Below are 27,375 nucleotides of genomic sequence, written 5' to 3' on the forward strand. Positions count from 1 at the left end.
AATACTAAAAAGGAATAATTGGTTCCCTTTGGAAGATGGTACAGAATCAAATCATTATTTTGAAAGCTGTTATAAAATTATTTATTCTGATTTTTCCAAATGAACTTTATCATATTTCTAGGCAACCAAAAAGTGGATGATTATAAACGTCTCTTTATATAAATCACAAGAATAAAAGGCACAGCATAAGGAATACAGTCAATGATATTGTAACAGTGGTGTGTCAGGACAGATGGTAGCTATGCTGTGGTGAACACAACATAATGTGTAAATTTGTTGAATCACTATGTGGTATACCTGAAACCAATGTAGCATTTTATGTCAACTATACTCAAATACAATTACATTATATATTTATATATAACTATGAATAACTATATATATAAATAACTATATATAACTATAAATTATATATATATATATATATATATATATATATATATATATATATAGTTACTCCAGGTATTAAATGAGGAAGGAAAAAATAAAATATCACTGTTTTGCAACCTCTAATGAATTACTGGATCCAGGCAACATTCAGCAAAGAGTGCTAACATCACAAATGGGGAGACCACTAGACGTTCTGTACCTCATGATGGAAGCACACACATACTGCCTATGACATATTTTTGCTACAAAACTGAACCTACATCCCCAGATCTAACTACCAATTTAGAAGAAATATACGGGGTGGAAGGACATGCTAAATGACACCAGGGGGATTCAATCGGGAAAATCTGGACTGTGGGAGTCTGTATAGGACAAATGACCTGATCTCTTTAAAAATAAACTACAAGGGGGGAAAAAGATGGAGAGAGAAATTCAGTAGATTAATAGACACTTAAAGGACATATTAAACAACTGAATTTTAATTCACACAAATGATATTTTTTTTTTAATTTTTTTTTTCAACGTTTATTTTTGGGACAGAGAGAGACAGAGCATGAACAGGGGAGGGGCAGAGAGAGAGGGAGACACAGAATCGGAAACAGGCTCCAGGCTCTGAGCCATCAGCCCAGAGCCCGACGCGGGGCTCGAACTCACGGACCGTGAGATCGTGACCTGGCTGAAGTCGGACGCTTAACCGACTGCGCCACCCAGGCGCCCCACAAATGATATTTTTGAAAAACAAAAAATGATGAGACAATGAAGGAAATTTGAACACCAATAATACTTGATGGTATTAGGGAATTCTTTTCAACACCTTTAGGACTGAAAATAGTATTCTTTAAAAAGTCCTTATCTATTTTAATTGCATTGAAATATTTTTGATGATACAATCTCTTGGATTTGGTTGAAAATAACAAGTTGGGGGAGGTTGCACAAGAGTAGAGATTAAAACCAAGTTATCTGTGCACTGACACCATTGAAACAGGGTGATGGCTGCATGGCAATTTATTATACCATTCTATTTTTGCATATGTTTGAAACTGTCCATAATAAAGAGGTGTTTTTGTTTTTGCTTTAGATCCCATTTCTGATAAACTATCTGTAACATGCAGCACAGTACCCTAGATATCAGAAGACTTGCTGTTGAGGACTTTTGAACTCAGGTTCTAAATTCCCTTGCTATATAAGGGACCACATCATATGTAGTTCTTGAGCCTAAGGAAGCTGAAAGGAGGCATATATGATCTGCCCCTGTCCTTGGAAGCATGAGCATATTATCTAGGTTTAGCCAACTGTATGCTCTCACTAAGGACTTTGAATCTTGGTAAATGTCACCAAGACCCAAGCAATGGTGCCCTGTATCCAGTGGCAGGGCCACCTAGTCATGGCAGTAGAGTCAGTCCTAAATATACTATTCTTACCAGCTGGTTTTGGCTATGGTTCCTGCTGTCTAGTCTCTCTTGGTTTTTTCTTGTTTTCTGAATCTGCATCTATAGAGTTCTTATTAATTCTTTGAGATATCCAATGACCCTCCAATAAATTCCATTTCTCTTTAAGTTAGCCTGATTCAGTTTTCTTTGCTTAAGACCTAGATTCTTGAGTGTTATCCAAATAAATAGCTCAGTAGGACTATATAACATAAATTAAAGCATGTTTTTAAAAAATAAAGCACTAAATAAACTGTATGGTAGCATATTAATGTAACATATATATCTACATGTATAATGCAATTGTAAGTTTTGTATAGAGCCTTTTATAGTTTACAAAGTACTTAAATTGATTTTTTTGCTATCTTTGTTAAATAATGATTATAATAAAGAGATAGTATAAGAATTTACTTTTTTGACCAACATAAATATTTTCAATCTTATAACACTTTCACTTATTTATTTTGAGAGAGAGAGAGCACATGTGCATACAAGTTGGAGAAAGGCAGAAGGAGAGGGAGAGAGAAAATCTTAACAGGCTCCATGCTCAGCATGGAGGCTGACACGGGGCTTGATCGAATGACCATGAGATCATGACCTGAGCCGAAATCAAGAGAGAGACACTTAACCAACTGAGCCACCCAGGAGCCCCTAATCTTACAGCACTTGAAAAATATCATGTGGCTTGCCAATAACACTCAATTGCTGTGTTCAGTAAATAGGATAATTATAGGGAAAGAATTTTGAAAATACATAGCAAAGGCATTGCCATTGTTTCTTAGTTGATTATAGAAGCCAGACATGAACCTAGTCCAGGGACTAAGGAATTTTTGAAACCTGGTGACTATGCTGTGTCTATAACCTTCTTTGCTTGTGTTCATCCCACATGCCCTGTGGAATAGCCATTGGCATTTTCTTAGGGTATAGAGAGATACTAGATTCTTCTTGGCTAAGAAAGAAGGTTTAAAAGTGGGCATGAAAACTGATAGACAAGGGCAATAAAAAGATGTCACAGAAATAGAATAAAGGCACTGTCTGAAGTACTGAGAAATCTCCAATGCAAATTTGTTTTATTAAGCTATTAAATAAGGATACCCAGATAAGGAGGACCTTGATCGATTCCTTGGTGATCCCAAGGCCAACAAATGGAGTCAGTCCACTGGACCTCCTATTGTCCTAGATTTTGCTCAATTACACAGGGAGAAGAGGCAGGATAATTCATAGGGAGAGATGGTACACTCAGCTAGACCTTAAGATGAGGTTAAGCAAGAGTAGTTAAAAGAGGCAAGGCTGTCACGAGGGTTTGGGTAATCTGGCTCAGACGGAATAAAGGCAATGATCCCGGCTTTGGAGCAGGTGGTAAGAGGTCGGTTAGCCTAGAGGATGAAAAAGCTGTTCAACAGGCATTACAATAGTAGACCATATTTTAAAGAGAATGACAATAATGAATATTCTAAGATGAGAGTCTAAAATGCCAATAAGAAACCCAAAGTGAGGAAAGCTTAGACATCCAGATAAGGAGTTGGTGACTGGCAAGTATGTCTAAGTGGGTGTCCAACACAGTCCTATCTGGAAGACTCTCTTCTCTGTGCTACGTTCCAGAGAGCTCAATTCAGTACAGTCGTCTACAGCTAGGGCAAGATGGAGAGGAGAGCTCTCTTTCCTCAGATTGCCTCTGCCCTGGACACTCAGAAAGGAATTAGCATAGTTGTGGTAGCATTCTTTCTCTGCCTTTCCTACTTCTATGGTTTCCATCCCAGAAAGGTGGAGATAGCTGTTACTTACATTGAAGAATTTAATTTCAGGGGCACCTGGGTGTCTCAGTCCATTAAACATTGGACTCCGGATTTCAGTTCAGGTCATGATCTCACAGTTCATGTTACTATGTCCCATGTCAGGCTCTGCGCTGACAGTGTGGAGCCTGCTTGAGATTCTCAATCCCTCTCTCTCTCTCTCATTCACACACTGTCTCTGTTTCTGTCTCTCAAAATAAATAAACATTTAAAAAAAATTTAGTTTCAAAGAATAGTAAACGGGCTAGGCTTCCAGATGTTTCCCTATGTCAATTTCACATAACTGAGGAACTGTCTCTTCCAATATTAGAAATTTAACTGGCTTTACATTTTCTAAAGAAATTTTTAAACATGTGTATGCTCTTTCTGTTGTATTGAACAGAGTGCCTGTTGTATTCTGAATACAATTTAGGCTTTTCTTTATGACTCAGGCCTGTTATTAAGCACCAGTAATTGTGCTGGACGTTTTTGTGCTCTAAACCCAGGGATCTGCCTGGATGTTTGGCCCTAGAAGAGATCCAAGTCATTGTGCTTTTGGTCATTTCAAAGACTCTTCTCTTTCCTCCACATCCTTGCCAACACTTATTATCTCTTGTCATTTTGATAACAGCCATTCTAACAGGTGTGAGGTGATATCTTATTGTGGTCTTGATTTACATTTCCCTGATGATTAGTGTTGTTGAGCATCTTTTCATGTACCCGTTGGCCATCTGTATATCTTCTTTAGAAAGATGTTTATTTAGATATTCTGCCTATTTTTAAACAGGATTGTTTGGGTTCTTTTGCTACCACATTGCATGGATTCTTTATATATCTTGGATATTAATCTCTTATCAGTTATATGATTGGCAAATATTTTCTCCCATTCAGTAGGTTGACTTCATTTTGTTGATGGGTTTCCTTTCCTGTGCTGACTCTTTTGAGTTTGGTATAGTTGCACTTGTTTATTTCTGCTTTTTATGCTTTTACTTTTCGTGTCAGATTCAAAAATCATCACCAAGATTTATGTTAAGGAGCTTACTATCTACATTTTCTATGGGTTTTATGGTTTCAGGTCTAACATTCAAGTCTTTAAGCCATTTTGAATTATTTTTTGTGTATGGTGTAAGAAAGTGGTCCAATTTTTGCATGTGGCTGCCCAGTTTTCCCAATACCATTTATTGAGGAGACTGTCCTATCCCTGTTGTGTATTCTTGGCTCCTTTGTTGTAAGTTAATTGACCATATATGTGTGAGTTTATTTCTGGGCTCTCCATTTTGTTCCATTGACTTATGTGTCTAATTTTATGCCAATACCATACTGTTTTAATTTACAACTTAAGTGTTGTTTTAGCTGTATTTAATATAATGTAAAATGTAGCATATTTGGTATACTCAGTTTAAAATATTCTCAAATTTCCAGTATAATTTCTTTTATGACCTATGCGTTTAGAAATGTTTCATCATTTCCAAAAATATGGCTTTTGTCTATACCTTTTAGTTGTGGGTTTCTAATTGAATTCCATTGTAGTCAGAGAACATGTTCTATATAATGTTAATCCTTGAAATTTGTTGAATCTTGTAATTGTTAGATGCAGTGTTCTCTATATGCCCATTAGATTCAAACTATTGTGTTGGTCTATCAGTTCCTTGGAGAAATGTATTAAAATATTCCACTACATTACTGGAGCTGTCGATGTCTCCTTGTAATTCTGTCAACTTTTACTTTATATAAATCAAGGTTGTGAAATTAGGTACATAAAAGCTTATAATTGTTATATATTCTGATGAACTGCACATTGTAGAAACCTTTATTTGTACTAAAACATGTTGTAATAGTATTTTTTCTAATATTAATATAACTATAGCAACTTTCTTTTCATTGGAATTTGCCTGTCATGAATTTTTCTATCCATTTAGATTTAACCTTTCTGTATTATTACATTTCAGACATGTTTCTTATAAATAGCCAACAGATAACTTAAAAAATCTAATTTTAAAATGTTTGTCATTTAACTTAGTCCATGTAAACTTACTGTATTTATTCATATATTTGGGTTTATTTCTACCATCTATGTTTTCTCATCCTTTCTATTTCTCCCCTTCTTACCATTTTCATATTTAATTCGTCCCCTTTACTTCTTTGGAAGTTATACTTTCTTTATCTATGATTCTCATGGCTTCCCTAGAAATTTTAATGTGCTCACTTCATCAAAAGTGAAAGTCAACTAATATCCCTTCCACCCTCATTAACATATAGGCACTTGAGAACACTTTCATTACAATCACCCCCTCCCAATTTATTGGCAATTGTCATCACACATTGTAGTTTTACTAATCCCATAAAACATTACTATAGTGTTACTTACCATCAACGTGTCTTTATATTTCCTCATATATTTTCTACTTTTTGAGCTAAGTATTCTTCTTTCACCTCAAATTTCCTTCTGGGGTCATGTTCCTTATACTTGAAGTGTATCCTTTGTAATTTATTTTAGTGAGGATCTATTAGTGGCAAACTCTTACAGTTTTTGTGTTTCATAAAATGACTTTCCTTTATATATATAAAAGGCACAATTATTTTCTTTCAGAATATTTAAGATATTATCTCATCGTCTTCTGGATTCCATTATTGCCACTGAAAAGTCAACTGTTACTCTAATTATCATTAATTTTTCAGTAGTCTACCTTTTTTCTCTGGCTGCTAACAGATCTCTTTGTTTCTGGCATTCACTATGACATGTCTAAGTGTGGATATATTTGTATTTATCTTACTTTGGACAGGCCGACTTCCTGAATCTGAGGGCTGGTGTCTTTCACCAGCTTGGGTACATTTTTAGTCATTATCTCTTAAAATAATTGCTTTTGCCTAATCCTCACTTTTTATTATCTCCTTCTGGAATTCTAAGATATTAGATCTTTCCCCTCAATTCTACCTGTCTTTCAATCTTTTTTTTTTTTTTCATATTTTCTTCTTTGTATTCCTGGGATGATTTTGAATAATCTTTTTAGGTATATTTCCCAGTTTACTATTTTTTCCTTTAATAATATCCATCTGCATGATTTAATCCACCCATTAAACTTTTAATTTCCATTTTTATATTTATGTTTAAAATTCTATTTTTATCCCAATATGATGAGTCTTGTTCATAGTCTCTTTCTTCTTATTTATATCTCCAATTTCTGATTTATTTAAAACTAGTATACAACTTGTTTCATACCCTGAGTCTGATAGAGTCAATACTTGAAGATTTTATAGAACAAATTTGGCTGTCCAATGCTTTTGCTGGTGTTTGCTCTTGGCGCTTTCTTTTCCCCTTGTTCGTTTGTGGTTTTTTAAAAAAGATGACCTCCTATTCCTTGAAACTCTGGCTGTGGGAAGTTTTATGGCCTGGGTTAAAAGGGTCTTTCCCCCGAGAGGGTTTGTATACATTTTTGCAGATGCTTAAGAACTTCCAACAACTTTAAGCTAAATTCTACTCTTGAGATTTTTCTGGATCATGAAGTATTTTGATTTTATGTTATAAATCCAAGGGAGAAACTCACAGAGGAGAATTCTTCCTCTCTTCCCAGCAGAAAATTGGGATAGGCAATTTTCACTCTATCACTGGGGGTGAGGATGGGAGTATTTCTAGCTCATCTTTATACTGAGCTAATAGGCCTTTGGAGTGACCAGTTTTATGGGAGGTGAGGTTGGGGCTGGGGGTTATTTTATTAGACCCTTCAAGCTGGGAAACCCTTAGGCTTTGTATAATGTCCTCTGTACTCTGTGAAATTGAGAAATCATAAACCTAAAGTCACCAGGTTCTTCAAATATAGTAGATGCAGACTTTCTCTAGGTTCCTACCTATTTTCACTCACACTTTAATTTCCTTGTGTTATAACAAAGCACAAGTTGGATCTCCTAAAACCACAGATTTATTCTCTCATAGCACTGGAGGTTAGAAGTCTGAAAATAAGCATTGACAGGGCCATACTCTCTCCAAAGCCTTAGGACAGGATCCTTCCTTGCCTCTTCCAGCTTCTGGTGGCCCCAGGCATTCCCTGACATTGCTTCAATCCGTGCTTCCATCTTCACATGGTCATCCTCCCTCTGTGCCTATCTGTGTCCAAACATCCCTTCCAAAAACACCAGTCGTATTGGATTAGGGCCACCACAACCCAGTATGACCTCATGTTCACCTGATTACATTGGCAAAGACCTATTTCCAAATGAGATCATATTCACAGGTACAGAGGGTTAGAACTTCAACATATTTTTGAGGGAAGTCCATTGAATTTATAAGCGTCTCTAACAATTTCTTAATTCCTTACCACTTCTTGAATGCTTTCTACTTACACTTTAGCATCTTTATAGCCATCGCCTATACAATCTTTCTGCCTTTTATTCTGTGTCAGCTCTTATTGCTTGTTTTCATCTGCTTGCCCACAATAACTCCTTTCTTTTTTTTCCCACTGAGTTGTGGAATTAGAAATCAGAAAAAAAGGGGGGGATTATTGGAAAAAAATACAAAAAAAGAAAAAGGCTTTACATTCAGTAGATATGACTGAATAGAGTAGAAGGAAATTACTTCATGGACACTGTAATACTTTTGGGGGTATGCTCAAAAGACTTTTATCCCTAGATCACTGTGGTATATCTTTTTTAAAAAATTTATTTTGAGAGAGAGCGATCATGCATGGACGAGTGGGGAAGGGGCAGAGAGTGAGAGGGAGAGAGAGAATCTTAAGCAGGCTCCACACTCAGCTCAGCACAGAGCCTGACATGGGGCTTGATCTTACGAACCATGAGATCATGACCTTAGCTGAAATCAAGAATTGGACGCTTAACCAGTTGAGCTACCCAGGCCTCCCTCACTATGGAATATCTATCTAGGCTTTCTAATCATAAAGATTTGGGGTTAAATCTTTTCTCTACCTCTTCTAAGCTATATGACTTTGAGAACACATGTAAACTCTTTAATTTCACAATTTTCTCATCTGAATAAAAGGGGTATTATAATAACAACTACTTTTTAGGGATATAGATGGATGGCATGGTTAGGTGCCAGAGCAGGTAGCAAATAATTGTGCAAACAACTCTTTCTGTGTTCCAAATGGGCAAGGACTTTGAATATGTTATCTTTAAATCAAAGAAATGAGAAAAGCAACATCTCTCCTTTTTACAAACACTCCTGTGGAGATCCCAAATGATGAAAGTGAGACACTGGGATGCGAACTCCTAATACATGAAAGGAAGACACTAATAACCACACAAAACATTAAAATCATTTTGGCAGTGGCGGGGGGCAGGTAACTGGAATTCAAACGAACTAGCCTCTCCTGTTCTCAGCTCTGTCGGCCAACAGGCCGTTCAGTCCGTGCTTTTATTTTTTATTTATTTATTTATTTTATTATTATTATTATTATTATTTTTTTAATGTTTATTTATTTTTGAGATAGAGAAAGACAGAGCATGAACAGGGGAGGGTCAGAGAGAGGGAGACACAGAATCTGAAACAGGCTCCAGGCTCTGAGCTGTCAGCACAGAGCCCAACGCGGGGCTCGAACTCACGAACCGTGAGATCGTGACCCGAGGTGAAGTCGGACGCTTAACCGACTGAGCCACCCAGGCGCCCCCAGTCCGTGCTTTTAAAAACACCTTTCCTTCAACTACAATGACATTTTGTCTCTGTCACGTGGGAGGGAAGAGACAGAGAAGAAGAAAAGCCAGGCAACGTTTTACACCCTGAACACAAACCCCCATAATTTAAACACTTTTTGAAAGCCTCACCCAAGCCCACACTCCAGAACAGCTTTATAATCTGGGCGAGGAAAAGCCAGAAGTCTCCCACCACCCCATGACTGTCCCACATACATGTGAGCTCAGTCTCTGGGAAGACCTCACACATCTACTTCCTCTCTGAGTCCTCAAGCATCTCTACCCAGAGACCACACATACTGGAGGGGGCCCCACCTGCTCCGCCAATTCCTGGCAGCAGCTCCTTGTGAAAAATAGTATGTTTGGGGACGACCATTTATTTAGGAGTGGTGTGGAACTGAGATGGTGAGGACACAAATGGTGAATAAACGACTGATGTAGGGAGAGCTGGAGGAGGGAAGGTGATAACGCAGGTGCTGTCCTCTATGAATATATTAGCTCCCTACGAAGCCCATGCATTTTGACTGCCTTCAAAGCAATCTCTCTGGATTTCAGTGAATTCAAGTGTCTAGAAGTGTTTTCTAAGCTCAGCTGCAGATAGGCTGCTCCTGCTGCCAGTCGTCAGAGCCTTAGGATTAAGGCTGGGCAGTAAGTCAAGCCCACACAGTGCTGGTCAGACCATTGTAGATGTTGTGAGATGCTCAGCAGAGATGCCTAGTCTCCCTTCAGGGCAGGGCAAGGTCTGTTCAGGGTCAGATGACTTGCCCAGTGGGGTGGGAGGACTAAGGAAGTTAGAGGTAAGAGGAGGGTGTGTCCAAGCTGGAGTCCTGACTGAGAACTGGAAATACAGACACTGAAGCCACAAGGCCAAGAGTGGGTCATTAGTAGGAAAGAGCTGGATGCTGGGGTGGTTTGCGTGGAGGGCTGGCAGTGATGAGGAATATCTTGGATGATGGCCATGAGCTCCAGCAGATACAAGGTCCTCTCCAAGGGCTGTCCCACATGGATGTGTCAGGCTGCTTCAATTACAATGCCCATGGAGAGGACAATGGGGACCACTGTAGGGATAAGTCACAGCTTGAATATTGTTTTTCTTTTGTGAGGGTAGGACCACGGCCTAGACAGAAAGGTGGGCTTCCCTCTAGGATGAGATCCTTCATTGTCTCCATTATTAAATTCTTGCCAACCACCAGGGCACCGAATGTGTCCCTCAGACATGATGGGGGAGGTATCATTTTGGAGTTATCTTTTCATGGGCCCAGGAAAAAGAGCCAGAGCCTAGGAAATATTCCCATGGGATGAGAAATTAAAATGATGCCTATTGTGCATTCACACCATGTGTCAATAGCTGCAAAAGACCCTCTATTTCGGGGAAGGATGGTGGCTACCTCTGAAGAGTGGTCTGAATAGGTCTGAGTGTCTGACCAGCACATGGTGACATCAGAAAACAGAATGGAGTGAGCCTGGCTGTGTTTTGCTCTTTATAGCCCATGAGTTTTATTTCCCTGGAGCTCTCTCTTGATAAAGTCTTTAGGAAAGTTCTCTGGACTGCTGTGGAGGAGGCAGAGAATATGAGAGTGAGAAATTCCAAGGGGAGGTGACTCTAAGGGTCACTCTGGTACAGCCACCCCTCGATGCATGCAGGTCTCTTCCTGGAGCACACTTCTGCTCAGCCCTGAGGAGCCTATGTTTGGTTTTAACAAAGAGGTTGTTCCCATAGTTGGGAGCTCTATTCTCCCATGTCCCCGGCCCGAGCCAAAGCAGTTTCTGAAGTCCTTTTCTTCCTGCAAATTCTATAGGTCCCCTCTTGTGTCTCTATCCTGTCCGCAAGCAGCCCTGATCACACACACGAAGTAAGGTTAAGGACTAGACAGTCAGCAACCTGGAGCCCCATTTCTCACCTCCTAGGCTCATTCACCTTTTGGGGAGCTGAGCCAAGCTCTCTGGGTGAGAAACCTTGCTTACCCTGATCCCCAGCTCGACATTCTCGCCTCCGTAGACCTCCATGCCCTCGTCCAGTAAGCCGATCTCCTGGAAGTACTGCCGGTCCACAATAAAGCAGCCAATGAGGGCAGGGCTCCTACAGGGGTGAGGAGAGATGGGCCAGCAGTTAGCAGAGGGGCTGCCAGAGGAGTCAGAGCGGTGGTGCCTTCCTACCAGAAGGATCTGTTCCTCTTCCTTCTTTTGCTGCTGAGCTGGAGTGGGCCTTGTTCTCTGCGGGCCCCTCCCACGCCCACCTTCACCAGAGGCTGTAGAGAGGCTGTTTCCCCAAGGTGGCCGTGGGTAGCTCCCCACCTCGGGGCCTGCCATCATTCCAGGTGGCACTTGCATGGTGTGTTAGCCCAGAGACCGAGTACTCAGTCTGCGGGCCCAGGCTGCATGTCTGCTTTTGTAGCTTCCCCGATGCCTGAGCTCTGAGCTGCACAACCAGTCTCTGTTTCTACCTGGGTACCCATGCTACCTCCCTCACCCTTCCCCAACTTGGGTCCTGCGTGTTAACCTTGGTTCACTTAGAAAGATTACCTGGGGCTTGGACAGCACAGTAAATGATTTGCATTTTATCTGGAGGTAGAGGAGTGTCAGTGAGGAATTTTAATCCGACTTTGGTAGGAGCAGAAATAAGTCAGCCAGAGAAAGACAGATACCATATGATTTCACTCATACATGGAATTTAAGAAACAAAAGAACAAAGAAAAAGAGAGCCCCCCCCCCCCGAAAAACAAAAAACAAAAAAACCCACCCCAGACTCTTAAATATGGAGAACAAACAGATCCGTGCTTTAAAAGGAATCCTGCAGCAGCTGTGGGGTGATTGGGTGAAAACTGAGGAATCCAGTTGGGAAGCTTGTTGCTATGTCCTGTGAGAAATGATGAGGCCCTTGACCAGCATATCAGGAATGGACAGACGGTTTAAGGACACATGTTAATGTAAATCAACAGAACTTAGAAACAGGTGAACGGGAGAGAGAGAGAGAGAGAGAGAGAGAGAGAGAGAGAGAGAGACTGGGTGGGAGGACTCTGGATGCCCTCTGGCTTTGTGGTTTGCATGATGGTGGAGTGGGGACCACCCATCGATGTGGGCCATGGAGAAGCTGGCTTCAGAAGGAAGAAGCATTCCCTACTGGGAAAACAGATCTGAAGGTGCCTGTGGGACACTGGAGGGAGATAACCAACAGGTAGGGTTTAGTACATGGCCTGGGTCTTAGGCCTGAGCAATTGGGTCTTAGGCCTGAGCCAACTGGTCCAGGAGCTGGAAGGTCTTTCCTTAGTGACAGTATGGGCTCAGGGTTCATAGGCCATGTAAAGGCACTCACTGAAGCACAGGACTTTGCTAGGAGTGATTCGTATTAGGAGAATCAGCATGAGCACATGTGGACTGCCTCTCTGCTGAGAGCATTAGCTTACACAAATGACTTTGAATTGTTCCACTGCACACTGCTACCATTTCTAGCCCTTGTATATAGCATCTTATCAGCTGGTGGCTGAAGGATTTGGAGGGGAAGAGAAAGAAAAAGAGAAATGATGAATCCTCAGTGATGAGAAAACTGTCAGTCACATGCAAATGGACCCATCTTTGAAATTGGAAACTCATCAAGGTGGAGAAACCGCTATTTTGCAGGCCATTTCTTTAGACAGTGTTGATGCAGGAGGCTGCTCAGGCAGGGACTGGTGCCTTCGGGTCCCTGGCCCCCCTCCTTTTAAATCACAGCATTTTGTTCTGGATGGGCTCACCTTCCACAGACCACAGGAAGCCAGGGAGGACAATCTACTTCAATCCACTACTCCTAAAGCAGGCGGAGATCCTGCTGTAGTGAAGGATGCTTTGACCCTGGCCTTGGAGGTGCGTGCTATGGGAAGAATTCCCTCCTGGCTGTGTGTCACTGAGAAAAGTTCCCTAGCCTCTCTGAGCCTCCGATTCCATATCCATGAAATAGAATCAACTAGAACCTCATAAGGATTAAATTAAATAATGTAAAACCTTGAAAACTTGTGGGACAGAATTGTTACTTTAAAAATCATTAAAAAAGATGCACTTGCACAATCAAGAAGCCTGGAGAATCCCCTCCATGAATTCATGGTGATTTAAAAACATCAGTCCAGAAGAGTGAACAAGAGTGAGGTCTCAACCTTTTCCTTGACGTTCCTGAAATGTTGAGTATTTCCACATGGTGCTCCAAGACCTGCAGGAAGGAGCCTTCCCCATTTGGCCAAACCCACTCAGGGAAACAGCAGAATCTAAAACAATCACTGTGGAATGAAAACAGGCCACCTCAGGCAGTCTATTACTTATTAACTAGCTAGGGTATGAAGTGGACCCAATCAGCCTGGAAGTGTTATTGATTTCTACCTTACCTCATTCCCAAAAAAGATCAGAAGGAGCTTACGAAAAAAATGTCCAATACATTGAAATACAAAATACATAAATGTCTGAAAAGACCAAGAGTTCACAACAAATTAGGAGCCAGTCAGGATGCATGTACAGTGTTAGGTCCTCCTTCACAGGTTTTAAAGTAGACCCACGGGGGCACCTGAGTGGCTCAGTTGGTTAAGCATCTGACTCTTAGTTTTGGCTCAGGTCATGATCTCACATGGTTTATGGGTTCGAGCCCCACATCGGGTTCCGTGCTGGCAGCAGAGCCTGCTTGGGATTCTCTCCCTCTCTCTCTGACCCTCCCTCACTCACTCTTTCTGTCTCTCTCTCAAAAATAAATAAATAAAAAAATTAAAGTAGACCCACAAAACTGACACTGAGCTTCCTGGAAGCCAACGTGAAAATGAACAAACATGTCTTAGGAATAAGAAGTACTGCTCCCATGTGAAAATATCACACTAATTCCTTGAGGATAATAAGATTTTCTTTGACTAGCAGTCAGTTTGAAATAAATTTCTCATGTCAGTATTCTTAGAGGTCACTCTGGGACATAGTGAACAACCATCTCAAAAACGTCACTTTAGAATGCAATAGAAGATACCTCTGGGCTCTTTTGATAGCTTACGTCATATGGACAAAGCACTGATGTACAGCTCCAAGGAAATAGGAGCCAAAGTGGGCAAGGTATATTTGTGTAGCTCACAGTTTTCTATGAGGTTCTATTCATCTAGGATTAAGTCAGTATTGTTCTTCCAAAAACCTTCCATGAATATAATTTTCTCTCAGCCAAGTTTTTGACAAAAGTTAGGTAATGAAAACTTTGAGATCCTATTCTTTGTCAAGGACCTAGAATTAGGTTTACTATGACCAGGTTGACACATTTCAAGATGAGCAGAGCAAAGCAGCGAATGTCAGTGCAGTCTTCTGCAAGAACACTCCTTGTATGACAGTATACTTCCTTCCAGTAGCATTCAGCTCACCTAGGGGCAGAATTCAACCATGGCAGTTATGAGCTCAACAGTGGGAATCTATGTGGATGACAACTAGATGTGGAATCTAGCCAACCTAGGTTTGGATCCTGGCTCCACTGCCCACAGCCTGTGTGGCAGGGACATTCTCCTTTGTCCATCTTATGGGCTGTCCTCATCTTGTGAAACAGGGATGACCCAATGAGCTGTCAAAAGGTTATAATGAGGAGCAAATGAGACTGTGTGTGTAAGAGACCCTTGCACACAGTGACCTCCAAACATATATTTAACAACACAAAATTGTGGCAGGGGCTAACAGGTGGGTAACAGGGGTGACTGCAGGAAAGCTATGTGGTTCTCTTTCACCTTGTTATAAATAGGACTATGGTTTGTTTTCTGGCAAGGAAAGATGTGATCTCAGATATTAACCACCCACTTTCAATTAAATTTTTCATAATCTTTCTCCCTCATGTAATACAAAGCAACATCAGTTTCTAATCTCCTCTTTCATTCCAAGAATTGTCCCCTAGGCCACCTCTGGTGCCATCTGTGTGTTTAACGAGCAGGACTTTGCAGAGAGCATAAAGGCACCTGATCTGTGATTAACCAGACAGAAATAAGGGCTGGTGGGGTGGCTGTTTCAGGAGTCCTGACCCATGGAACAGAGGCTGCACAGTGGAGTCATTTGGGTGTCTGTGAAGGCAGTGGCAAAGGCAGAAAGAGTTCGGAATCTTTAAAATGCAGTTTGAAGCCACTTTTGACTGAGTCCTACGGGATTAACTTGAATATCAGCAAGGCATACAAGGCGCTGTGAGGTCTGGTCTTGCCTCTCTGCCCCTCCAGCCTCATTGCCTGAGGCTGCCTCCTCATGGTCCTCCTCCCAAAGGTCCCTTTAAACCTCCTCTGTGTCCACAAACTCACTCTGCTTCTTCACGTAGGAAGGTCCCCGCCCCAGCTGGCAATCTCCTCTATGCACTTAAAAACAAGTGCAAATGTTAGTCTCTGAAAAAGATTCTCCCCACTTTCCATGCAGTTTCCTCCAGCAACAATTTGTTCTTCCAATTATTTTGTCTGTTTTCACTAGACTTCAGGCTTTTGGGGCCAGGAACTGAGTCTTAATCCCTCTGGATCCCCAGCACCCGGCACCGCAGCTGGTACCCGGCGGGTGTCCCATCACCATGTGCGCAAATGAATAACTCTGAGCCTCTGAATGGATGCTGGTGCCATAGTCCTTTTGGAAGGGCTCATCTGTGGCCCTTTTGGAAGGCCCCTTCTGGCCCCACCCCCAACCCCATCATCCCACAGTGGGGTTGGAGTTTGGGGAACGAGGTTGAGCTGGGAGGCGAGTCCCTGCCTGGAAGACAAGGCAGAGAGAGCCGCAGGGAAGGATGCTTTACCTGATTGGGGCGGTCGAATTCTCCAGCTTCCACCAGGCCTTGGGGGGGTTCAGGTAACGACACCACAGCTCCCAGTCAAAGCCCTGGGCAGCCAGCGGGTACTCTTCTATCTCAAAGTTGTCATATTTGATGTTGTCAAAGGAGGGGGAGATGATCCGCTTCCGGTTCTCCTTTATGCGGGTGAGCACAGGTTCAGCCCTGAGCGAGAGGAGGGGAAGGATGGTAACTGCTTCCAAGGTGTCCAGCTGGCGACCCCTAGAGCTCCTTCCTCCCCCCACCCCTGCAGGAAAATGAACAAAACGCCTGGCCATCTGCTCCAGGAGCGCTGTTCTGCCCCCAGGGAAGGAGTCCCTATTTAACCTCCACCCCTCTCCCTAGACTTGTGGGTTGGCAAGAGGCCTGGGCACTCCTGCGGCTTGTCTGGGGCTGAGCTGAGAGATTCTCCGTGCCTTAGATACTTGTGTCTGCTTGCTTTCACTTTTTCTACTAGAAAAAAAAAAAATCAAGACCCAAGAAAGAAGAGAGGAGGAGATCTGAGGTTCTATGGGAAGCTTTCAACTCAGGCTTTGATTTTGCTAAAATTCAGTGTATCAACCAGGAGGAAAAGGCAGATGACAGTGGCAGAAGCATGGAGGTGAGAAGAAACTTACTTGATGCTGCTTCAGTCCTTCCACCCCATCCCACACGCCCTCCGCTGCCCAAGGAGAGGCGGGGGGTAGGACTTCCAGGCAGCCAGGAGGCCCCCACGGGCACCAGGCACATAAAGTGTTTGCAGACAGGAATGATGAGCTTCTTATTAATAATGCATTTGTTGCGTAATTGTTTATTCAAATCAGCTTGAAATAGTAAGTGTCCCTCTCCTCTTCTGGCCATAAATCCAGTGAAAATGCTTTTTAAATAGTCACAAATGGCAAGCAGGGACTTCAACTATAAAAAACAGCTTCATTGCAGCCTTAATTTGGGCCTGTTATATAAAAGTATGCCCAAATGTAGTCATGCTGCATGCATGCCTGGCAGCTCCTTCCTGCTAAAGGGCCCTCCTCACCCTGGGTCTCTACTAAGCCACACACAGTGGGTCAGCCACAGCACACCCCCGCTGGCCCTGCAGGGATGTCAATGTCCTATCCCTGATTGGCTGCAGCCACTGAGTCCATATGCCTTTTCTCTTGCCCCACACAGCACCTCAGCAGCCCTGACCAGAGAAAGAAAGGTTTTCTAAGACACAGTTTCACCAATAGGAAGAATCTGAGATTCTATGCTACGTCTGGGTTGGCATTTGGGGGAGCCCAGGCCACCCGTGATAACATCAAGCTACCTTAGCCCCTTCTCACCACTGTCTGCTTCATGTCTGGTCCAGCTGTCCCTTGCCCAGCAGTTGCAGCCCTGTCCTGAGCTGGGCTGGAATTCTAAGCCTTGCCCTTAGTATTTACCCTCTCCCAGATCCCGTCTCCTAGAGGAAGACACTAGCCAGAGTCACACCTGATGTCACCATACCCTTTAGACACTCTGTATTGACCTGTTGGCCCCTGACTCTCCCCCACCCTGAAGGGCCAGCCTGGTGGCCTATGTCAGTCACACATCCAGATCTCATCTGTTTCAAGAATTCTCTCCTTTCCCGCACTAGGACTGAGATCCCAGCATGCTTTGCACTCATTTGCGCCAAAGCCCTGGACCACACTGGTACTTCTCCTCCTCTCCTGATGGGCACTTACCAGCCCACATTGAACTCCACATGGGCATCAAAGAGTGCCACTACGGGGGCGGTGGCCACCCTCCAGCCGCTGACTCTGGAGCGGATGAGGCCTTCCTGCTTGCTGTGGCGCACGACCTTGATGAAGCCCGGCTTCTGGCCATTCACCTTGTCTACGTACTCTGTCAGCTTCTCCTTCAGCTCCTCTGGAAGGGAGAAAATGCATCGTTAGCATGAGGTGGGAGGGGCGATGAAAACATTCACCCTTTTAGGTGAGAGGCTGGAGGGTCCATTTCCCTCCCCAGGTCTCCTTAATATTCCCCAGGATGGCCAGGGCCGCTCAGCTTTGAAGGGAAAAATAGAGGCGAAAACAATTTTTATTGAGCCCGGCAACTTGTACAGGGTCACATGCTTCACACATACTGTCTATTTAATCTTCACAACAAGCCCACGGGAAAATGGGGCTCAGAAGGGTTTCTCAATTTGTCCAATGCCATGCAGCTTGCGAGTGGCACAGGCTGGTTTCAAGCCGGGTCTAATGACTTCAAAAGCCATATTCTTCTCATCAGCTCAGTGGCCTCTTTCTTCCCCAGTGCCCTCCACTGGTTCTCCCCTAATGCCCAAAGAAAGCTTCCATCTGCGAAGATTACAGCCCGGGACCCGTTCCTGCCTGGATCTCCATCCTTCCGGGAAGTGGACGACCAGGCATTATGCCCTGTGAGCAGTTGGCATTGGTTTGCCGCCTGCTGGTGCCTGGCTAAGCATCTGATTCCCCTGCTACTTCGTAAATGTAAATGGGTCCTGCGGTCCCCTCGCCCCTCAGCCAGATATGGCACGGCAGCCACGCTCGTTGGGTTTTCCACAGCAGTTTAGGCAACAGCCTGTGACACTCCTTTTCCCAAAATGACCCTAGTGGGCTGCATTCTCCCACCTGCCATCGCTGCACCTCCCCAGCACTCGATTTCCACCCTTTGCCTGTGTTCTCCAGGACCGCCCTGGCAGGAGTCCTCCTCCTACCTGCACAGCCTGCCCACGCCATGGGATAGACCCATTGGGCTGAGCCTTGTCCTCATCAGAGGACAGCAGGAGCTCTGTGTCCCTTGGTGCCCAGTCTGGGGTCCTGCCAGACAAGCAGCCTGCCGTGAGAAAAGGGCAGGAGGCGGCCAGCACAGTGCCTGGTGCCTGGCAGGCGTGCCCCAGAGCAGCAGCCCTGTGTAGTGGAAAGAGGGTGGTATTTGGAGGCAGCAATGATGCAGTTTAAGTCTGCTTTCCAGGTAGGAGCGTTATGATCCTAGGCCTGTTCCTCAACGAGTTGTTGATATCTGTGAGGATGTGGTGGATGGTGGTGGATGTATTTCGTGTGTGGTAAGGACACGGATTTTGGGGAACCACAGGGTGGATTGTTAGGGATCAGCAAAAAGATACGCTGAAGCCTAGCCTCTAGTACCTTAGAATATAACCTTATTTGGAAGCAGGGTCTTTGCAGATTTAACAGAGTCAAGATCATTAGTCCCATGACTGGTGTTCTTATAAAAGGAGGAAATTTGGACAGAGAGACAGGTGCAAAGAAGGAAGATAAGTAAGGAGACATAAAGAGAAGATGGTTACCTACAAGCCAAGGACCATCTGAGGGCACCAGAAGCTAGGAGAGAGGCCTGGAACAGATCCCTCTCTATCACCTTCAGAGGGGGCATGGCCCTGCTCGATTTGGACTTGGTTTTGGACTCCAGAACTGTGAGACAATAAATTTCTACTGTTCCAAGCCTCCCAGTTTGTGGTATTCATACAGCAGCTCTAGGAAACTAATATAGTTGTTATGAGGATTAAATGGGATTGACATGTGAGAAAAATGCACAGCATATTGTAGATGCTTAAAAAAAAAAAAAAAGCTCCTTTCCCTCCTTCCTCGGGTCCATCACATTGGGAGTTTTAAGAGAAGAAGGAGCCGCAAATCCTTCTTCGTGTGCTCTGGTCCAGGACCACCTCTTCCTGCTCTGCCCTGAATCTAGGTTAGAAGTCCATAAGCAGCAAAGCCCTGGCGGCCAAGCAGGAGATTGGAACACGTGCAGGGACCTCATGGTCAGGGCAGGCCTCGGGGCATGCCGGCTACTGCCAGAACTGGTGTGCCCTCCTATAGACATCGATTTCAGATCTTTTTACACATGATGGTGGCCAAACAAACAGGGCTGACTGGATGGGTAGGATGTCATCCCTAGGCATCCCTGCTCGAGTGATCATCATGGAGGTGAGGAAACTGGGCATCAGAGGCAGAAATGCTTAAAGGGAGGCAGGAAACGCAGGTGCTACACAGCTATCAGCTTGCTCTGTGACCTTGGGCAAATCCCCATGAATCCCAAGACCTCAGAGTTAGTTGCACAGGATTTTAATGTTCCTTTGAACCAATTACCCATCTAAGATTTGAATCATCAGGATAGATGAATGATCACCCGGCCCCTGCAGTGACCAGAAACACATAGTCCATTCCTTACTGGGCCATTCTAAATATCCAATGTTGTTCTTCTTCCTTTTGCCCCCCAAATGCCAGGGTGCTTCTACCTTTCACTCACTGGTTCAAGATTTACTTAGGGGCCAAAGGGGGCGAATCAAAGCCCTCTTCCACATGACAACCACTTGGAGTAAAAGGCCATCCTTAAGTCCTTGCTGAGGATTTCTCTAGGTCAAATGTCTTCAGTGCCTCTGTATACTTCCTCATGTCTGGTGAGTTCAGGTTCTTTTATCATGCTCAGCTTTCCTCTAAATCTGTTAGTTTTTCTTTAACACTTAAATTATGCACCTAGAAATTGGCCTAATACTTATGGAGTAAATTGGGCTATACAGAATAGAATGAACTAATCACCTCCTTTATTCTAGAATCTATACCCCTATTCATATAGTGGAAGGTCTCATTAATTTTGGCCTACTTCTGACTCAAATTGAGCTTCTTGGGAACAGACAATGACACATCCTTTTCACATGTTGCTGCTAAGTCAGGCTTCCTTCATCCCGTTTCTTCACAGATGCATACACATGTGGATGCATGCATGTGTGTGTGCATGTGTGTGTGTGTGTATGCATGCTCTGAGCAAAACCATTAGGATCTTATGTTTAGTCTGCTTTTATTCCATCTTTTTAAAGATTTACACCATTTCTCTGAAGTCAGAGTATGTTCTTCCCTGATTCTGTTATCCAATGGCTTTGTTATCAAGCCCTCCAGTTTCCCTGCTTCTGCAAGAGTGATTAGCATATTGTCATTAGCCTTTATTGTCATTCGACTCATCCTTTTACACAGAGTGACCCTTGTGCGGAGTTAGGGCCAATGAGGCTGGTCTGTCAGGTGTTCTCATTCCATCCTGGAGAAAATTCAGCTGACTTTCAGGCTGCCATTCACATGCCGTATCTCTCACTTTAGCTGATGTGAAAATGACCTCGAGATCTCCAACCACACAGCTGGCTGGGGAGGCCTGGGGATGCCGCCGTCTGCAAGTGTCAGGAAGTCGGCCATAGAGCGGCATAGCTCAATGTGCCCCGTGCTTACAAGGTCTTCAAGCGTGGCTGCCAGGAGGCCTCTTGAAACACTGACTGTTCCATCTCTTCAAAGGTCCACCTCTCATATATCCTTTTTGAAATTTTTAAGTAGAACTCATAAAGCCTGGTATTTGGGCTTTTGATAATGGCAGTTAAGGGCTGAGTCCAGGAACTTGGAGTGAGAACAGAGCTAGTACCAAATGACACCCTTCTCCACCCCCAGGGAGGACATACCTGTCCCCTTCTGTCCCTCCCCACCCCTTGGCTGAGAACCACTGCCTCCTGTTGTTGGGTTTACTGATGGGATGGGGCTGTGGATGACTGCCACCCTGTGATACTCCATGAATCCCCCCTTCCTGAATTCACGTCCTTGTGTAGCCATCTCACAGGCTGAATCTGGGCTGACCATAGGGCAAGAGGATGCAGGGGGGAGGGATGTGAGCTGGTGGTAGGCCTAGGCCTCCGGAGGCCTTGCAGCTTGAACTTTCATTGTTTTGTCGGGCTGCCTTAAGTAAGGAAGCCTGACACAGCCTCCTTGAGCTTGAGAGGCCCAGTGAGCCCCCATTAATTTAGGCTACCCCACCAAGGCCCAGACAGTGAGTGAGGCCATCTCGGATCCTTCTGCTGATTGCAAACGCGGGGTTGGGGGGAACCCAGCTGACACCCCATAGAACAGAGACAAGCTGCCTTGTTGCAGAACTGAGAGCCAGTGAATGGTTGCTGTTTTAAGCCACTTACTTCTAGGATGGTTTGTTATACACAGAGGCTAACAAAACAGGCTCTGTTATTCTGGTGTGGTGCTGAGGTTCGGGTAAGATTGTGAACTCCTGATGCACAGGAAATGTGAAGAGCCAGACACACACAGAGAAGAGCCACTTAGAAGGTGGCAGCAAGAGACAAGAAGGCTTTGCTTCTTGTAGGAGCCGCTGGCCCCTTCGTGCCTCTGCGCCCTGTTAACGGAAGTAGGATAAAGGTTTCTGGTGGACTAGCTAGAGGGAAATTCTGTTCTCAGCCCGTTGCATCCCAAACATTGGCTACTGATTAGAAGAGAGCATTCCCTTAGTCCTGACCAAACAGCTGCTATCAAAAATCAAAACAGTCCTGAAATACTCCAGACAATATTGGCTCATAGTCTTTGCAAAGTGTCTTTACCTAATTAGGTATTCATGTTTTCCTTCAACTTTTACGTTGCCAAAGAGAGAAAGAACTATCTCAAAAGCACTTCTGCGTTTGCTAGGAAACCATCGTCCAAGATACTGCCTATTATATATTATATGTAATATATAATATATATATGACAAATGCCTCTCAGAACTTAGTTCAAAAAATATATTTTCTTTATACCTACACACAAATACATAACCCCGCATAGTTACCTTTTTGCCAAGGCTGCCAGGAAGCTCAGAGAAAAAAATCTAATGCCTAATCACAGGGTTCAGCATTCTTGCTTCTCTACCTTTGCAAAAGATTTGATTTTCAACTTCTAAAGTCTGCATTATTTTACTCCACCCCCACCCCCGCCGTGTGAGCTACCTTTAACTATTTCTTGAAATATCTACAAATAACTTTTAACAAAGTGTCTTGGTAGAGCAGGGCAGGAGCATAATTATGGAAAGAAGGGGGAGGCTGTAGGTCACGTTTGTTTTAATGTGTTGGGCAAAGACGAGGTGGGGAGTCTGCTCTCTGCGACTTTGCCAGATTTAGAATCAATGGTGGAGTTGTCGATAGCCAGCATGGACAGAGAAATACAATCTGCACCCTGCATGGGGCCAGGTGTCATCCCTCTTCTGTTGCTCCTCCAGCCCTCCCCTGCTGCCTGCAAATCCCTACTCTGTTGATATCTGAATGACCTCTGTGAGTCAGCACTCCCGGAAGCCATGCTCATCAACTGCCATCCCCTCTGGGGAGGGCACAGGCCACTCTCCACCATCCCCATGTGGTGCCTCCCCTCAGGGCCCTGCTGAGTGCAGCCTGCTTGCTTGCTCTCCCTCCTTCAGACTTGCAAGCCACATAAAAATGCAGACTTCACCAGCCTGGTCAAACAGAGCCCTTTCTTCCCTCCCTGTATATGCCCCCGTGCTGTTCCTGTAAAAAGCAATTAGCTTCACAGGGTCATCCCAAAAGAAACAAAATGCAGGCTGAGCAGAAGAAGTCTGGTACTAATGGCTGTTAATCTGATTTGAACACCTAATGAGATACTCTTTATCTCTGGCATAAAGGAAAATAAAGGATCAGGAAATTGATGCCCAACGGGCCTTCGCTCTTCAGAGGGCAGCTGCACAGGCATCTTTGCAAAACGGCCTGTCCAGCCTTGCCCAGGAGGAACGTGGTCCTCATTCTACCCTCAATGCTCAGATGACCACTTTCCATGTCTGTCCTAGGTTTGGGGGAAGTAGGAGTGACGGGAGAGCCACCCACCCATTCATTTGGCAAATACCGAGCTCTCACTAGCTGCTGTGGCAAGAGCTGTGAACCAGATAGTCCTTATGGAACTTCCATTCTGCTGGACAAAAAAGGCATGCAATCTACTTCATTGGGAGGCAGAGAGTAGGGGGAGGAGGTAGAGACAGTGGGGGAGAGACAGGGAGAGAGAGAGGGATGGAGAGGAAGAAAGATAGAGAGAGGGAGGGAACAGGCAGAGAGAGAAGGAGGGAGAAAAGGTTGAGATTTTTGAAAAAGAATCTCAGAAATGGATTCAGGGCTCACAGACACCAAAGGCTCTTAAAGGACAGGCCTCCTGGGCCTGAGAAGCAGTTCCTGGTGCAGTTGGTGGCAAGTCAGAGAGGCACGGGCTGAAGCTACAAGATCTCCCTGCTGTTACTTTCCTATAGCCCAGTGGTCCTCAACGGGGAGCGATTTTGTTACACTCCCACCCCCGTGAGGGGATATCTGGCAATGTCTGGAGACGGTTTTGAGTGTCCCAACTGGGAGGGTGCTCCTGGGCGTGGATCTGCTAAATATCCTACCGGGCACAGGGCAGCCCTCTGCAAGAAAGAATTATCCAGTTCAAAATGTCAACGGTGCCAAGTCTGAGAAACCACATGTGGCTCTCAATGATGGAGGAGGCCTCGCCATGGAAATCTGAGCCCGGACTCCTGCAAAGTTTTCAAAACTGGAGTTCCCAGGGCTGCATCTGCTCAGGGACGTATTCCTTTGGCCTGCAAAGCACTCCTGCTGGGTGCTAACTGGAGTTGGGCTGGAACTGCCGCTTTAGAAGGGTGCTGTGACGGGTGTTGTCCACTGGCCACCTTCGTGGGTGCCGTCTGAGTAGTCCTCACAGGGTGCACACTCAGAAGCGGCCTAATGCTCCTGACTATGGATGGTCTAATGCTCCTGCCCGCATTTCCTTGGCACCCACCTTCCCAGACACACTGCAGGCCATCCTCTCTCTGCCCCAGGGCTTTCTCTGGCCACCTGTACTCAGCCTATCTACAGACATAGCTCTCAATCCGTTAGGGGTAGGACTCAGGGGATGAATATCTGTTATGGGGTGAATTGCGTCCTCCCTCCGCCCCCATTCATATGTTGAAGTCCTACCCACCAATACCTTAGTATATGGCTTTATTCGGAAATAGGGCCATTGCAGAAGTAACTAGCTAAGATCCGGTTATACTGGACTAGGGGAGACCCGAATCCAATATGATGGGTGTCCTTACACAAAGATGGCCATATGAAGACAGAGACACACAGGGAGAATGCCACGTGATGACAAAGCCATAGATTGGAGTGATTCATCTCTGAGTCAGGGAGCACCAAAGACTGCTGGGAAACCCTAGAAGGTAAGGGAGAGACATGGAACAGATTTGCCATCATCACAGCCCTGTGGACACCTTGATCTTGCACATCCAGCTTCCGGAACTGAGACAATTTCTGTTGTTTAGGCCACTGAGACTGACGCTGCTTTGATATAGCAGCCTTAGGAAATGAGTCCCTCCCGGCTTCCTCACCCCCAGGTGAGACAAAGCTGAGGCAGGTTGTACAGTCTCTGGGTGGTTCCCAGTGGGATTGGGCCTGAGGCCATAGCGGTAGCTTGTTTGTGAAGTCCGCGGTGTTGACTTTTCTCTCTGCCCCCACACCACACTCTCTCCTCACGGTTTCCTGAGGTCATCTATATGACAAATGACTCGACCCCAATGCCTGTTTCAGCGTCTGCTTCTGTGGGAACCCAAACATTCTCCACGACATACATTCTCTGTGGGAAGCCATACATTCTCCATGACACTATGGTCTCCACCAGCATATGAATTTTCAACCCTTGCCCAATGTATATGATGTGGATGTATGTATATATGTACGATGACTTAAGTTCCTCTACCCCTGTATCTCTGCATTAACTGGCTAATGTTCAATAAAGGAAATAATAGTAATAATGATGTACCAGGCATTTGACACTTAGCATATATTATCTCATTTAAGCCTTTTGACAACCCAATGACGTGGTTACTATTAATGTTCTATTTTGAAGACAAGGAAATGAAGGCACAGTGTGACCCAGGCAGTACATGGTGAAGTCCGGCATTTCAGTCTGACTGAGCTGTACCCAGAGTTCATGCTCTTTACTCTCCATACTGCCTCTCTAGGATAAAAACTGGCCTGTGCAAGAATCAGCTTGGTAGAGGGGCGCCTGGGTGGCTCAGTCGGTTAAGCACCCGACTTCGGCTCAGGTCATGATCTCATGGTCTGTGAGTTCAAGCCCCCCATCAGGCTCTGTGCTGACAGCCTGGTGCCTGTTTCAGATTATGTGTCTCCCTCTCTCTCTGCCCCTCCCCTGTTCATGCTGTCTCTCTCTGTCTCAAAAATAAACATTAAAAAAAAAAAATCAGCTTGGTAGAAACCCAGGCTCCAGGGTACCACACTACACAGAGTCTGATTTGGTATATCAGGGACCAGAGACTGTGAATTTCATACAAGCTCCCAGTGAGATTCTGATGGGCAGCTGAGTCTGATAACAACTGAAATAAGACTGGTTTTGTTACGGGGGGGGGGGGGGGAAGGAAAGGAGCCTTCTCTGCAATGTGTGTGGCTCCAGCCCTTCACAGAAGGCTTCAGACTCTGTCTGAGAAAGGCTCCCCCAGTACCTGCCCAGATAATTCCCTCTTCATTTTTCCAAACCCCTGGGCTCCATGTTGGGACCTTCAGTGACAGGCCCTTCATTGCCCAGTTGGTTTTCATTTCTCTGTGTGTCCATCTTTCGATCTCATGCTTTGGACTGTCTCCTGAAGTTCCCCAGCTGCCCTTTGCAGAGGGCACTGCCTTTTGTCCCTCTTGCCCAGACTCACAGGTTCACATGAGCCAGCACTGCCTTCCTCCCTAGCTCAGTCTGTCCCCGAAACCCAGCCTAGATGGGAGTAGCTACCCCCACTCCAGTGCCTGGGAGGGGAGCGTGCACACCCCCGCTGAGAAGTGCTAATAATTGCTAGTCTCCAATAGTGCTAATTTAAAGATTAAAAGCACAGCACATTTCTGTTTATTCTTCCAAGAGCGAACAGTAGCTGGTCTTCCTCAGATCAAGATTAAGCGACTTTCCTCTAAAGCCATTTAGGGCCATCGAAACACAAATGATATGTCAACACATTTTAAAAGAGAGATTATTCATTGGGATGCCATGGTTGTCAAACCTAGCTGATCATCTGCTTATCTAAAGAGCTAAAAAAGAAGTATAGATGCTGCCCCACCCCCATCCCCACCCCCACAAGGAATCCAGAGAGGCCTGCTGATGAATGATGGTGAGCCGGGCTTGCACAGCGGTGATCCTAAAATAGAGCTTAGCAGCCTTGCTTTATGCCTTCCTGTCTCTTTAAGATCCTTCGGACAAGCCTTCACATTCTGGGCAGTTTACAAATCCTTGCATGCATTTCTTCCACTACACTTCCATAAGTCCACTACACTTAGCTGAATTTCTGTCCAGCTCCTTTAATTGCCGTACTTCTTCAAAGTCAATTGCTACTGAAGTAGATTTGGAATGGCCTTAAATGGTTCTCCTTCCTCAGGACTTGGGGAAAGGCTCCACCTCGGAGACCCACATATGGCATTTAAAATACAGCTGGAGGGTCCAGCCTTAGTGTCACAATCTTCCTGGGAGGCTCCAAGCATTAATTCAGTCTTGGCAAGTTACAGAAATCCCCAGGATTACCACCCAAAAGACCCAACCATCTGTTTCTGGGTGTATTCTTTCATGTCATAGCCAGGCATTAG

The 27,375-nt window shown here is 44.6% G+C and overlaps 1 protein-coding gene across 2 annotated transcripts in view; it reads right to left on the bottom strand.

Annotated features, from left to right (window-relative positions):
- Nucleotides 1-27,375, bottom strand: part of GALNT18 (polypeptide N-acetylgalactosaminyltransferase 18) — a 354,502-nt gene that overhangs the window by 84,912 nt on the left and 242,215 nt on the right. For both annotated transcript variants that reach the window (XM_043580668.1, XM_043580669.1), the window contains exons 4-6: nt 17,678-17,861; nt 15,966-16,163; nt 11,195-11,309 (exon numbers count right to left, since the gene is read on the bottom strand). In XM_043580668.1, the coding sequence (XP_043436603.1) occupies nt 11,195-11,309; nt 15,966-16,163; nt 17,678-17,861 (497 nt within the window). The remainder of the gene's footprint in view (nt 1-11,194; nt 11,310-15,965; nt 16,164-17,677; nt 17,862-27,375) is intronic.

This window comes from Prionailurus bengalensis, chromosome D1, assembly GCF_016509475.1.
Source record: "Prionailurus bengalensis isolate Pbe53 chromosome D1, Fcat_Pben_1.1_paternal_pri, whole genome shotgun sequence".
NCBI classification, from domain to species: domain Eukaryota; kingdom Metazoa; phylum Chordata; class Mammalia; order Carnivora; family Felidae; genus Prionailurus; species Prionailurus bengalensis.